The 14,712-nt window shown below is 36.8% G+C and overlaps 1 protein-coding gene across 1 annotated transcript; it reads left to right on the forward strand.

Moving 5' to 3' along the window:
- The first annotated feature begins 3,624 nt into the window (after positions 1 to 3,624).
- Positions 3,625 to 14,094, forward strand: LOC135609784 (polyadenylate-binding protein 2-like). Its single transcript, XM_065103420.1, has 9 exons — positions 3,625 to 4,224; positions 7,194 to 7,312; positions 7,455 to 8,111; positions 8,215 to 8,292; positions 8,376 to 8,465; positions 10,462 to 10,599; positions 12,093 to 12,272; positions 12,920 to 13,120; positions 13,578 to 14,094. Exons 1-9 carry the CDS (start codon positions 3,975 to 3,977, stop codon positions 13,821 to 13,823), a joined length of 1,959 nt encoding a protein of 652 aa, XP_064959492.1. The 5' UTR covers positions 3,625 to 3,974; the 3' UTR covers positions 13,824 to 14,094.
- Positions 14,095 to 14,712: the final 618 nt, after the last annotated feature.

Consider the following 14,712-nt stretch of genomic DNA (forward strand, 5'->3'; position numbering starts at 1 on the left):
GTGGAAGCATTGAATTCCCGAGATGCCACTTGCATTAAAACCGATATTAGAGAAAATTTTCTAACTTAATTCCTGAAATTAGTCATCAAGATCCTTTTTAGGTATAGTTGTATAGGTTTTTCTTGAAAAAGAAGCCTAACAATGTAGCGTCATATGGACAAAGTTCTAAACATGATGTTTGATATAATACTTATATATGTCCGTGTTTTTGGTTTGTTCATGCTTTGCACTTCATGTAGAGGGACAGTCGAAGACTTAAAAGCCCAATTTTAGTTGGGTTTGGTGGCCTTCTTATGCTTGTAAATAAAGGTTATGTCATGTGGACACTTGTGAGAGATATTCGGTCTGTAGTAGACTTATTTTGACTTTTTGTTGTGCAACCCTTCAGAGCTTGTAAAGTCTGTTTGTAATTTTTATTGTCTACGAAGGGTTTCCTGAAATGTTTGCTTGTGGATCCCGAGTGAGACGCTTTCTCTAATCTGTTTTCTCTTTTGTAGGTCCTAAGGGACCATAGGAGGTTTCGGGAAGGTTGACATTTGCGGAGGAACACGCAAGGGTACTGCACGACTTAGGCAAAACCAATTAAGTCCGTGATAGTCAGGGATTATCTTTTATATCTGGTCTTAGAGGGGATAACTTGTAACTGCTTTAACATCTTAACTTATCTTGGACTTTTGTCCATGCGGACAGACAAACAAGAGTGACAATGACCTTTTATCTTCCACTATGACTTTCACACAGTATTTTTGTATCGGATCGTTAATGTATTTTTTTTTTAATTTATATTAAAAAATAAAAAAATGGATGTATTTCAGATAGTAAGTAAAAAAAAGGAATATTGCTTGTAAATTTAAAAAACGTAGAGTTTCTCTCGAGAAAAAAAAAAAGAAAAGAATTTGCCCGATATTATATTTTATAAAAGCGCAATCTCGACTCAAATATTTCGAACCCGATGACGACTAATCGAGAATCTAATATGGCTTGCATCGCTCGTGCAAACTCCATTGCAATGGAGCACATGAAGTAGGGCACGGCACAGCGACGGTGCAACAGCGAAGCACAGCCGCCACAAGCATCGTCGTTTTCTGCGTCCTGCATCCGTGGAGTTTTAATTCCTTTCGGCTTGGAGACGAAGGTGTTCGCTGTAAAGCCATGGAAGAAGGACAAGTTTGGCTGTAAAGCCATGCCAAGGAGGAAAGCATCACGTGAGACATGAACTCACTTATTATGTTTTTGGAGACATCCCAATGATTAGCGTATAACATGTCATGACTAGTCGGAGGTATCAATTATCACGTTGATTTATAATTTATAATACTTATTTAGCATCTTATTTATTTTTATATCGAAAGTGGGCAAAAATCTAAATAGGAATCATATTCAAATTCTTTATTCATGATCATCCTTTTATATTCAAATAACAGAATAGAAAATTGGCAAGGTGGAAAAAAATTCCATGCAATCATTTTTTATGTTGTCAAGAATTTGATGGTTAAATAAGATTCCATGCAATCGTCTAAGTTGATCATTCCTTTTTCATCTCACTCTCTTGATGACGAATTCTTTAGGCCGAATGATCATGCAAACTTGTGCCAAAGGCTACTCGACAAAATATTTTTGATGCTTAAGTTCATAAAGAGATCAAATAAATAAGCATAGTTCAAAGAATCCATATGTGAGTGTAATACTTAAAAAGACCCAATATTATGGTTTTATCTAGTAATCAATTCTATTGTATTGCATGACAAATGTGTTAGACCATAAAATTTAGTAATGATCAAGTAATGTTTATTACTTAGCACACAGGATGCATGGGACATATAGATGCTTAGAAGCATCTGACTTTGTTAAATTGAATTATATATGTAGAAAGTATCAATGCGTTGAAACTTACTAACTTGAACCCATACTTAGAGAATCTCAAAAGTAATAGATACTCAAGAGAGTTAGGGTGTCGAAGGAGTATATGATGCAATAGATATATAAGGGTTTTGAAACTTAAATTATCCGCATAAAGAGTATCAGATGTAGAATACATGCGAAGATATCAAGGGCATAATAACTTAAATTGACCACACTAGGGAGTCTAAGATATAAAAGACGCTCAAAGATGCCAATGCTAGTTGATTTTAATTCCTCGTATAAGGAGTCTCAAACTTATAAGAGACATAATAATATTGGGGCCTGTTAACTTAAGCTATCCGCATAGGAGAAGCATGAGGATATTAGGGCATGTCAGCTTGAGCTACTCGCATATAAGTTGAACTACCTACATAAAGATGGTTGAACATCAATTACACGATTGCGTCTAGTGTGATAATTGTATATACGATAGAAAATACACAAGGATGTCAAGGCATCTCGCTTAAACTATCCGTGTAGGACATGTTGAATATAAAGAGATGTACGAGGGCATTAGAGTATGTTAACTTAAACTATTAGTGTATGAAGTATTGAATGCAAATAACCAACAAATGCGTCAAAGTATGATGACTTCAACCCTACCCTTAAGGGAGTGTTTGAGGAAGAATATGCTTGAGGATGTATGTATGAGGACAATAATTAGTGTTAAATTGAAATGCCTAAATAGAGAGCCGTAGAGATCGAAGATGCACAAGGTTGTTGGGGCATGACATGCTTTAAACTATCTACGTCAAAGTATGTTAGATGTAAGAGATGTCTGAGAACTTTTCTAACTTGAATTGCTCACATAATAAATATCAGATGCAAGAGACACATAAGAGTATCAGAGCATATTAATTTGAATTATCCAGTATCAACAATAAGAGATATATGATAGCGCAAAGGAATATCAACTTAAGTTATACATATACAAAATATCATCATATCATACGTAAAAGACTCTCAAGGGATTCGAGACATAATACTCATATGTAGACATTATCAAATGTACCCAAAGTGTCACTAAAAAAAAATAAATCAAAGGAATCAACTATATGTGATAAATCAATCCATTACAAAAAGTATCACTTAATTTTTTTGATATAGGAAACAATTATCAAGATCCCAAAACAAATAATATGACTCATGATGAATAAACCTCGGGTAAATAATATGATTATTATTTTTAGTGTAAAGTTGATAGTTTGACTTTTCATTGACCAAGTTTGATCCCAGCAAAGAACTTTGGTTTGCCCAACGTTTTAATCGCAAGACACCCTTCTTGCGTAACCATATCTATGTTCACCTAACTTCTTATAATTAGAGAATATATTTTGTACAAAAAAATATTTTTTAAAAAATATTTTCTTTTTAGATTCTACTGATATGATGAGATCTTTGGTCATTTTTATATCATATGTTTATCAAATATTAAACTCTATAGATGAAGACAAAAATCCGATTTAGCACAAATAATTTAATTGGTTTTGCGGATCTCCTAACCCCGATCCAAAACCAAACCCGAATTTTGTAGGACTCGTGATCCGATCCAACAAACTCCGCCTCCCCCACCGCGGACCCGGAGCGGCTGCCGCCCATGGGATCGGACGGCCAGGCCTCGTCGATCCGACGGCTAGGATAACACGGGGCTCTATGACAAAAGCCTGGTCCGGGCGACGAGGCCGAGCGCGGTGCAGTTCGGGCTGCTCCTCCCCAAACACACACGCACACACACACACTCTCTCTCTCTCCCCCTCTCTCCCTCTCTCCCTCTCCGTCTTGACTTCGTGTCCTTTTCTATCCCCGCTTGCCTTTCCCTCCTCCGATCAAGAAAAACCCCTCAAAAAAATCGAAAAAAAATTCTAAATATCTGAGATCTCCCCCGGATCCCCAGTCCTTGTTCTCGTAACTATCCTTCAAAAGCTCACAGTAAAAGAGGAAGGTCTGTTGTTGTTGTAGTCGTCGTCGGTGTTGTTGTAACCGCTAGGGTTTGGACTTTTGCGAGAAGAGAAGGGGAGGAAAGAGCAGAAAACGAAGGTAGCATAAGAAAAAGGTTATACTTGGTCTGAACGATGGCGCAGGCTCCGATGCAGCAGCAGGCTCTGAACGGGACGGTCAACAACGGCGGAGGCGGCGCCGGGGGGAACCAGTTCCCGACCACGTCGCTGTACGTGGGGGACCTTCAGGCGAGCGTGACGGACGCGCAGGTGTACGATCTGTTCAGTCAGATCGCCCCGGTGGTGTCTGTTCGGGTGTGCCGCGACGTCAATACGCGCCGATCGCTCGGCTATGCTTATGTCAACTACAGCAACCCCGTCGATGGTGAGTCGAATCGTTGCTTTTCTTCTTTCGGGGAGCCTTTTTTGTGCTTTTCCTTTCGATTACAGCTGGTTCGGCTCGGTCATTAGTTTTGGGAGTTCATTTTTTATGCATATGATATTTCACTGGATGGAGTGTCCGTTATGTTAGTTCTGGACTGTAATTTGTTAATAACATGCTATTTTTGTCCATTATTACTCCTTGTTCCCTAGCGACACACAATTTCATAGGGAATTCTTATCATAGTATGATTAACCTGATTTGAATAGGTTAATGTTGGGCTCCAGGATAGATACTGAGGCAAGAATGTTCCTCTCCTTACTAATTCTGGTGAAGGTGTTGTACTTTTTGTGTGATCTTAGGGTAAAAGAAGACTTCTCGATGGACTATTGGCTCTTGGATCTGTATGAAATAAGAGAACAATATAAAAGATATTTCTCAACTATCTATATGAAACAAGGATTTTGGGTGAAGTGGATTAAGAAATTTCCACCATATAATACATGGAAAATATGTTACTTAGCTTTGCAAAAAATCTTCTTGTTCTTAAGAAGGAATATACGTATGAAGCAACAAATGTTACATAACTTTTGGCTCCATTCTGCCCATTGCTACTGGGGCCATGATTGCTATTAGGGTTCTTCATTCCAGTGTCTATTCTCTTCAATTGTTCACATGTAACTATCTGAGGAGTTTGACGGGGAAGCATGATTCGGACAACTAAGTTTTACTAAAAGAGTGACCATGCCTTCTCAATTCATTCTCTAAAAGATTTGCTCGCATGACCATCCAGTCAAACTAGCAAACTAGTCATCACCCTTATCTCTCCATCTATGTTGTTTTACCCATAGGCATTCTGAGTATGTGGAATCCTTTGACCAATTAACAATATTCACAAAAAAATGGAAAATTATTAGCTTCTTGATTGCTCCTCTTACAAGTGCTATGTGAATTCAAGGGAAAGTAAAAGCCTCCAAAAGCTTTTGAGTAGCAACTAAAATAAACTAATAGCATTGTTGAAGCCGATTTATACTCAAACCCATAATTAAAATAGGAAAAAGGTTTAAGGATGATGTTATCCTCAGTTTAGTGGTTTTTGAGTCTCCATCTATCTTGAGAGTAGTTCCTCTATCAATCTTTGCGGTCTCCAATTGTTTTTGATAATTGAACAACTTAGGAGATGGTCAAACTCCCTTTCAGATTAGAATGGGGTTTGCAAGTCATGTAAGACTCCTGTACTGGTTTCTTGGGTGGTGTGGAACATGCCACCAATAGGGGCTGGGGATTGCGTCACATGGAATGTACAACTGCTGAGTTGTGCATTATAATCCCTACTGAAAGAGAAGCGATGTGGGACAAGATACCAATCATGATGTCAACAAACTTGTGGCAAATAGAGACAGCATATTCTTTTTTACTTGAGAATAAGGGTGGGAGAGAGAGAGAGAGAGAGAGAGAGAGAGAGAGGGAGGGAGGGAGGGAGGGATAAAATCATACCATCAAAATAAAAGTATGTTATTTTTTATTTGTGAATAAAGCAAAGGAAAGAGAAAGGAAGACAAAGATAAATATCGTGAAGATAATAGAAAAAATTGATAACTATTGAATTCACTCTGATTTAGAAAAGTAATTCGTAGATGATTGAATCATACTGTTGTCAAAATAAATATTGTCTAATGTGAGAAAATAACTTTAATTCATTAGATCATTTTGTTGTCCTCCATTGCAGTCCCTTTCCTCCTATTTATATGAAGAGAAGGAAAAATACAAAAAGAAGAAAAAAATAGTTGCATCATGTCAAATCAATTCCTTATTATTTTCTTCTTTGAAAAAGCTAACATTCCAAATTTGATTTGGGAAATGATCTCTTTTTGGTGGTTTATCTGATTCATATATTATTTTAATCTTTATGGAATGATGAAACTTTATTTTAGAGATAACATGTTTAATTAAAATCGAATTTTGACCTCATCTATTTTTTCTCATTTTCTTACTTTCACTTCTCCTGAGTAACCTAGGAAATTATATAGTCATCTATCAACATATGGCATTTGCAAAATCTTTCATAAACTAATAAAATTTATTCAATTTAGAAATAAATTAAGATGGTCTTGCATCATGAAATCAATGACATGAAATTATGGAATTACCATAGGTCAATCGGACTTTGGCTGGTGGTGTTCCAGCTACTCAGGGCTGATGACAATCTCTTGATTTGCTTGCCTGGTTTGACTGCTGGGGAGTAGTGTAGGAGATTATTGTTTACAGTTTTGTATAAGTTATGCCAATGCATGAGGTGGTCTTCATAGTGTACCTCCATTCAACATCAGTGTGAGGGAATCATTTTGATACTAACTTGCATCGAGGGTTCATGGTGTTACAAACTCATATAGGAAATTGAGTAGGGTAACTAACCATGATGGACAGTGGCAAGAACCATCTTGTTATGTCCAATATTGATTGGAAGCATGTTGACATTAACATTGCTGCAAGGTTCAGTCTATTCTCGCATCAAATCCATGTAGTAAGCATTCTAATGTAGAATTTGGTTGGAGTTCAGAAGTTACCTTATAAGTTTAGGAATTCTTTGTTGAGAAATGGATTTCTATAAAGTATAAACTAGTATCACAATCTATATGCATGTCTTTATCGTGGAATATTTAAAATTAAATAAAATTACTCATATTAAATAGGCACCTTTTTTTCTTTTAAAGTGACTTTGAAATCTGTACTCACTGCTTTTGAACAATTTGGTATTTCATTGCTATTAAATATTAACATCGAAATATTCTTCTTGGTCATTGAGGGCTTTTATTAAGTGGAAGCTATTTGGATGCAAATATCAAGTTGTCTTTTCATCATGGCATGAAAATTATACAGTGCAATGGCGAAAATTTAATGTTTTATAGTGCAATGGCCAAACGTTGAAAGGTAGTTGCATCTTTTTTTTCTGATGCTCCTTTGATTAACAGCTGCAACGGCATTGGAGGTGCTGAACTTTACCCCACTTAACAATAAGCCTATTCGCATTATGTATTCAAACCGTGACCCTAGCATCCGCAGAAGTGGGGCGGCCAATATATTTATTAAGGTAATGCATCATTTGTTTTGCTGTTGCTAAGATGTTTGTTTCCATCTAGATCATGGATAACTGGTCTTTTGTTACTCATATTTTTTTGGTACTTCTAAGTTTGATTTGCACATCGGTGATTTGTTCTTTATTTTATTTTCAGAATCTAGATAAAACGATAGGCAACAAAGATCTACATGGGATCTTTTCATCGTTCGGCAACATTCTTTCTTGCAAGGTTGCAACAGATGCATCTGGCCAGTCGAAAGGCTATGGTTTTGTTCAATTTGATCAAGAAGAGGCAGCACTGAATGCCATCAATAAGTTAAATGGCATGCTTGTCAATGATAAACCAGTTTTTGTTGGTCCATTTCTTCGCAAGCAGGAAAGAGAAAACTCCTTAGACAAGACAAAATTTTCTAATGTCTTTGTCAAAAACCTCTCAGAGTCAACTACAAGGGAAGATCTAGAAAAAATATTTGGCAAATATGGGAAAATTACAAGTGCTGTTGTTATGAGGAAGGAGGATGGAAAATCCAAATGCTTTGGGTTTGTCAATTTTGAAAACCCAGACGATGCTGCTCGAGCAGTTCAAGAACTCAATGGGCAGGAATTTGGTGGGGAGGAGTGGTATGTTGGAAGGGCACTGAAGAAATCTGAAAGGGAACAAGAACTGAAGGAATTTTTTGACCAGAGGGCAAAGGATACAATGGACAAATATCAAGGACTTAACTTATATTTGAAGAATTTAGATGCTAGCATTGGAGATGATAAGCTGAGAGAATTATTTTCTGGTTTTGGTACAATTACTTCTTGCAAGGTAATGTTTCATATCTTTTGAGATAGTTTGCTTATTATTGTTTCTTGATTTAGTCATAATGGCATTCTAATGGATGTGGTTGGTATACTTATGTGAGTAACAGGTTATGCGGGAGCCCAATGGTATAAGTAAAGGTTCTGGGTTTGTTGCTTTCTTGGCCGCTGAAGAAGCAGCTCGAGCTGTAAGCTCTCTCTCTCTCTCTCTCTCTCTCTCTAAAACTTCTTTTGATGGCCATAAATGAATTTTTTTTGTTTTTTTATATAGCTTGCAGAGATGAATGGAAAGATGGTCTATGGGAAGCCACTTTATGTTGCACTTGCACAACGTAAAGAAGATAGAAGAGCTAGGTTGCAGGTACCACCCTTTATCTAAACTTATATTAGGAGCCATTCTATCAGTTTTTCTTTCACATTTTTAAGTCTTGGAAGGAACTACTGTACGTGTTTTGCAGTTGTCAATTGGAGCTTTTGAAAAATATTGCCTTGAATTTTGTGCATAGTTCCCCTATAGAGGACCTTAATTAGGAGACAGAAATGGTTGCCCGGATTGGGAGTATGTTGAGTTAAAACATCAAATGATGCAGGACCATTTTGATTTATTTTTCCTTTGAATAAATGTTTAATAGTTTAGGTTCCTTTTGAAATGTCAGAAGTATGATTACTACATTGTTACTAAAATTGATCAAGAGAAGAAAAAAGCCAAATAAAAAGGGAAGAAGGTAAATTTTAGGTTTAATTAGAAGTCTTAGTGAAAAATGAAGGAGATAAATCTTGGGCTTGATTGAGGAATTTATCCCTATATATGTAGGACAAGTTGCACTGATACTAATATGATATAGGACAAAAGCATGGATGTATACACTATACAGAAATTATTTTTTAGGATTTAATAGTTGTGGAGTAATAAAATATTAAAATATAAGAAAGAAAATCATATGGCTCTAGGTATCAGTCCCATGAATATGATCTCATATCACTGGCACATATTACAAAAAGGAAAAAAAAACTTTTATAATCCATCATAGATTCCTATGTACGAGAAGAAAAATGAAACCTATAAAAATAAGAAAAGAATATAACAAAAAATTGTATACCATAAATCAAAGCATATCAATAATTTATTCTTTTATTCTTAAGGAAACAAATATTTTTATATTTGTTTTGGAAAATAAATTTCATTGTCAATAAGATAATTGATAGATAAACTTCCATATTTTTCTATTTAATTTATTTGAAAGGTTTGGTTCTTCGTCATCCACTTTCCATTGGCTCAGTGATGTCAAGAGATGTTTGGATACTCTCTTTGATGTTTGACCTTTTGCTTAGCTGTTTTTATACATTAGATTGCTACCAAATCCACTGGTGAATGATCATGTCCTTTTCTTTGGAGTGATATGAACTTGTAACCATCCAATGTTCTTTATAACTTGCCAGTTATTCTTTTACAGTTCGATTGAGGCTATGAACATAAATGGTCAGTCTATATTGGGAAACTTGACAACTGCTTTATTTCATGTGTATGCTCGACCGAGGTCAAATTTTCTTTATGAAGACGTGTTAAGACTTGATTTGCATGTGAACCTCTTAGTGGCGGGAAGTAGGTGTCTGTTGTAAACGTGTATTTGTATGCCCATGCTGTCATGCATTCCTTGTCATATATCGTGGAGATGAAGCAGATAGTCAAGCTTGTCTTGTATATGGTGGGTGTTGACGAGTTCTTGGACGGAATGTATCACAAATTTCAGTACTTAGACTTATGTAGCACACATTGTTGATTGAGAGTTTTCTTCATGTAAATGAGGTCTAAATTTCTAGTTTAGATGTCATTGAAAGGAGTATAACAATGATTTATTTAAGGTGAGCTTTTATTTTCTCTTGGGATGAGATCAAATGATTGCTAAAAGATATTTTCTTCCTACAGTAATATTGAATGCAGAAGAATCATTGATTTATATGGTTACATGCAAGAAATTGATAACTACTGAGAATATATAAGCATAAAATTATTTTCATGTATAGTTCTCTCAATCTTCATTAGCCAGTTGTCTTGCATTAGTTCCACTCAGGTGTTGACTTGCCCGACCCTGACCCCTCTGTGTGTGTGTGTGTGTGTGTGTGTGTGGCTTGATCGAAAATGGTATTGGTTTATAGTTTAACATGTGCTGGCAATATACTCTTCCATGGCTCATTGTTTGTTTCTTCTTACACTGGAGTTATTCTGGAACTAGAGTACTATATCTGCATTTACTTTCAGTTCTGCAATATATCATGTTGTGATCAAATTCTGAAACTATTCTGCTTACATATGCAGTTTGTTATTTATGTGTTGCAATTGTTTGTCCAATTTACAGGCACAGTTTTCACAGATGCGGCCTGTACCAATGGCCCCTACTGTTGGTCCTCGTGTTCCCATGTACCCCCCTGGTGCTCCTGGTCTTGGGCAACAAATATTTTATGGTCAAGGACCTCCTGCCCTTATTCCACCACAGGTAACTATTTTATTGTTATGTTGTACTTTAATTTTACTTATTCCTAAATAAACTATGCTTGATGAATATATAAATATATTTGTTTCATAGACAACTATTTATTGCAAATTTGCAATACATAGTGATTGACTGTTGAGGATGGTCTTCATCATTATAAATTGAGTTATATTATTTCATATTCTAGCATGGTGATGCTTAATATTGTGGTGAAAACTTACAATTTTGTATTTGGTCAAAATATATAAGCTGTGTGACACAATAGTATTTTATTTGTTGAGTGTTATCAAACTCGATATTGGTTGATAGTGTTATATATAATGGAAAATAACTGGATATAATTGGAATTGACTTTTTGTGCAATTAGCATTTAGTTTCCATAGCTTGCTGTTGCTCTATAATCAAAAGGAAAATGTGTATGTGGGAAAATTGCAAATTTGGTATGTGCATTGCATGTGCGAGAAGTTTAGTTTAAAATAGCTTTTTTGTTTCAGACATTGCATTGATGCATATTAATAAGATTGAAGTTGTCATGCTAGGAAGCAGGTTTAATTGTAATGTGTACTTTTGTATTTGTTTTTCTTATCGTATATAACCTGATTCTTGTATATTTACATGTTGTAGATAGAGTTCACCTTTGTTTCCCCAGATTCTTTGTTACTTTTTTTTTAATTAACATTGATTGACCTATGTCATATTAAATCTAGAGTACTTATGAAAAACTCTTCTTGATTGGCATCAGAAGGACTTAACAAAAATCATAAGCTGCTGTTGCATGCAGTAGAGTTTAGTTCCTAAGATTCAGGTCCAAGAATACTGGGACCTGCAGATAGAATCTACTTATTTGTTCTGGTGCTCAAGCTGGATATCCTAGTAACCGTGTTAGAAACTATAAAGTATGCAATGGAACTCATCGGAAACAGTACATACGTTGCTTACCTATTGTAATTGCTGCAAGAAATTCCTAGTTACTTGAAAGCAAGGTTTGCTGTCAGCAAGGACTGTTTAGGACACTTGTGTAGGCACAGGCTTTTGAAATGTATTTATCATGCGCTAATTGAAAAGTATTTATCATGCTTTTGAAAGCAAGGTTTGCTGTCAGCAAGGCGCTAATTGAAAAGTATTTATCATGCTTTTGAAATGTGCTCTACGTACTTGTGTAGGCACAGGCAGGTGTTAAACTACTTGTCATACTGTTAATAGTGTCCTTGTGGAGAGAATAGCAGTTTGCCAATGCTTATCTTTTTCATGCTGGATGACTTTTGGCATGTGATTTTGCAATATTTCCAAAATACTATGATACTATTATGCAACTGATCTTATCTGGCCACTGTCCTGTTGCATTTTAAGTTCATAATCATGACTTATGGTGTTATTTATAGTTCATCATCTTTAGTTTGTTTGTTGAATTAGCTTATTACTACTTATGATATTACCACCATGCTTAAGTTGTAGTTGCATAAATCATTCAATAATTTCTGAAGTTTCCTCTACAGCCAGGATTTGGCTTCCAGCAACAGCTTATCCCTGGAATGCGGCCTGCAGGGGCACCTATGCCAAATTTCTTAGTGCCCCTTGTCCAACAGGGGCAGCAGGTGCACCGTCCAGGGGGTAGACGAGCTGGAGCAGGACCTGTACAACAAACACAGCAGCCAATGCCTCTAATTCAGCAACAGGTCTGTAATCATCTCTCTTAGCTTGGAGTTCTCTTTCTTGCCCTTTGGAATTTGCAATCATTTTGTAGGTTTAACTACCATTAACAACCACAATAAATTGCAATCGGTTGGAAGCAGGAAGAACAAAAGAGAAGCATTTAAAAGCACTAAGATCCTTGTTATTGGAAAGAACAGGTGGTGAAATGACATTGCATAAGCACACTTCCAATGATAGGGTGAGAACCATGATACTAGATGGTGAAATACTCTTGGCAGCGTGTTTTAATTTTTGGAGAGACCAAATGTTGATTACCACACCACATTACCGATCAATTTGAGCACAAGCTTGTTGGTTACAAGTTGAGTTGTGTGCATGGCAGCAGATCCAATGTGTTTCCTTGTCATTTCACATTAATTAATTTTGAAGTCCTAGCTCATGATGGTCCTCTACTTGGTCATCGATAGCTGGGTTGGCATGCCATGATGGCTTCCATTGCTCTACCACTCCATGTAAACGAGCTGTGCATTATATTCTGATGCTCTTAATGCAATATGTTCATTTCTCGGTTTATAGTGAGATTATCTACATAGCCTTGATTGATCGGATGTGAACTGAACCTTGATCTAACTTATATTATTAATTTCTTTTTGTGGAGAATGCATAACAGATGCTTCCAAGGGGCCGTGTCCAGCGCTACTCTCCTGGCCGCAACATGCCTGATGTTCCTATGCCTGGTGTTGTTAGCGGTATGCTCTCTCCGTATGAGATGGGAGGGTTGCCTATGCGAGATGTTCCCATACCACAACCTATTCCCATTGGGGCGTTGGCTTCTGCCCTTGCAAATTCTACTCCTGAGCAGCAAAGGATGGTATGTTTCCCACTCAATATATGAGCGTGTGTCCTGTTAAAGGTGTGCTACTTATGTACTTCTTTGTGTTTTTTTTCTGGAGGGCTCTTTATGCCTTGTTACATTAACGGAGTTCTTTTCTGGTCCTCCCGAAAGACTAGGACCACGTAGGATAATGCCACTAGGGTACCTTCCGAAAGACTAGGATCACGTATGACTCATCTTTCAGTCACTAGATGGTTTTTTCATTGTTACATTAACCGAGTTCCTTTCTGGTCCTGAAATCCTCGACACTGACCTGGTCCTGCTACTTATTTCTAGCCAGAGACTATTCTCATCATATGGATCGTAAGCTAATGAACTTCAGTTATATCACCTTATGTACTTAGTGGAGCTTTCTGACTTATTTGAAGGGTACCAGGTCAGCTCCGTGGAATGATTGATTGATTATTATGGTTCACGTATTCTTCCTCTCCAGATGCTCGGTGAGAGTCTGTACCCACTCGTGGAGCAACTCGAACGTGATCATGCAGCCAAAGTTACAGGAATGCTACTGGAGATGGACCAGACTGAAGTCCTGCATTTGCTGGAATCTCCGGACGCCTTGAAAGCCAAAGTTGCGGAGGCACTGGAAGTTCTGAGGACTGTGGCACAGCAGCAGCAGGCCAATGTTCCCGCCGATCAGTTGGCGGCATTGTCGCTCAACGATGGCCTCGTTTCTTGAGGCAACAGATAGTCTGAGATTTCACTTGAAGCTGTTTGGTTGTGGAACCCACTAGTGCATTTGAGTTTGGTTTGGTTTCTAGTTGGAACATATGTTGTGGGATTGGGTTTCAGATTATGCTTCCGATGACTTGGTCTTGGTAGAATTCTCGACTGTATCACCATAGACTGGTGCGCGTGTCTTACCATGCGGTTGCAGGCTGACGTGATCAAACGTGGTTGGTAAGTTGGTGCATTGCTCTCATTTTCTGATGGGATTTGTGATTGTTCAATATTGTCCATGAGTTATTAATCGACAATGTTTCATCAGCAAGAATGTGTCCATCATCTTGCAATGTACATTTCTAAATGGCTGGGTTCATCGATGTCGGGTCTTATCCTACGATGAATCAGCCATGCGGAGCACTGATTGTTTGTGTCATTATTTTAATGTCTTGAAACATGAAGCTTACAAGACAAATTGCCAACTGAGAAGAAAGAGAGGATAGCCTGTGCTTTGATGCCTCCTTACATCTATCTATAGGCACCACACTGCATAATGTTTCCAGAGATCAATAATATCATAGACCTGACCTTAAAACATAGACAGCTACACGATGTTAACTTGGATTACCACTTGAATAGACAAGAGGCCCATATTTTTCATTAGTATATATATATATATATATATATATATATATATATATATATATATATATATATATATATATATATATATATATATATATATATATATATATATATATATATATATAATATGACATAATCAACCCAACTATAAAAAGCCCAGGTCAATAGATGTCTCCTTTAATGATGAATGAATGATGGTTAGGCTCTTAATTCTATTTCCTTAATCTGCCAAGACAGGCAAACATGAGCTCATCCCTTCA

This window comes from Musa acuminata, chromosome BXJ2-4 (genome assembly GCF_036884655.1).
Source record: "Musa acuminata AAA Group cultivar baxijiao chromosome BXJ2-4, Cavendish_Baxijiao_AAA, whole genome shotgun sequence".
NCBI lineage: Eukaryota > Viridiplantae > Streptophyta > Magnoliopsida > Zingiberales > Musaceae > Musa > Musa acuminata.

What these genes read in the sequence shown, in the direction of transcription:
- LOC135609784 (XM_065103420.1), top strand. Translation starts at nt 3,975, where the DNA reads ATGGCGCAGGCTCCGATGCAGCAGCAGGCTCTGAACGGGACGGTCAAC. An exon ending in CTACAGCAACCCCGTCGATG is followed by an intron (nt 4,225 to 7,193) that starts GTGAGTCGAATC and finishes TTTGATTAACAG; the next exon opens with CTGCAACGGCATTGGAGGTG. An exon ending in TGCCTCTAATTCAGCAACAG is followed by an intron (nt 12,273 to 12,919) that starts GTCTGTAATCAT and finishes AATGCATAACAG; the next exon opens with ATGCTTCCAAGGGGCCGTGT.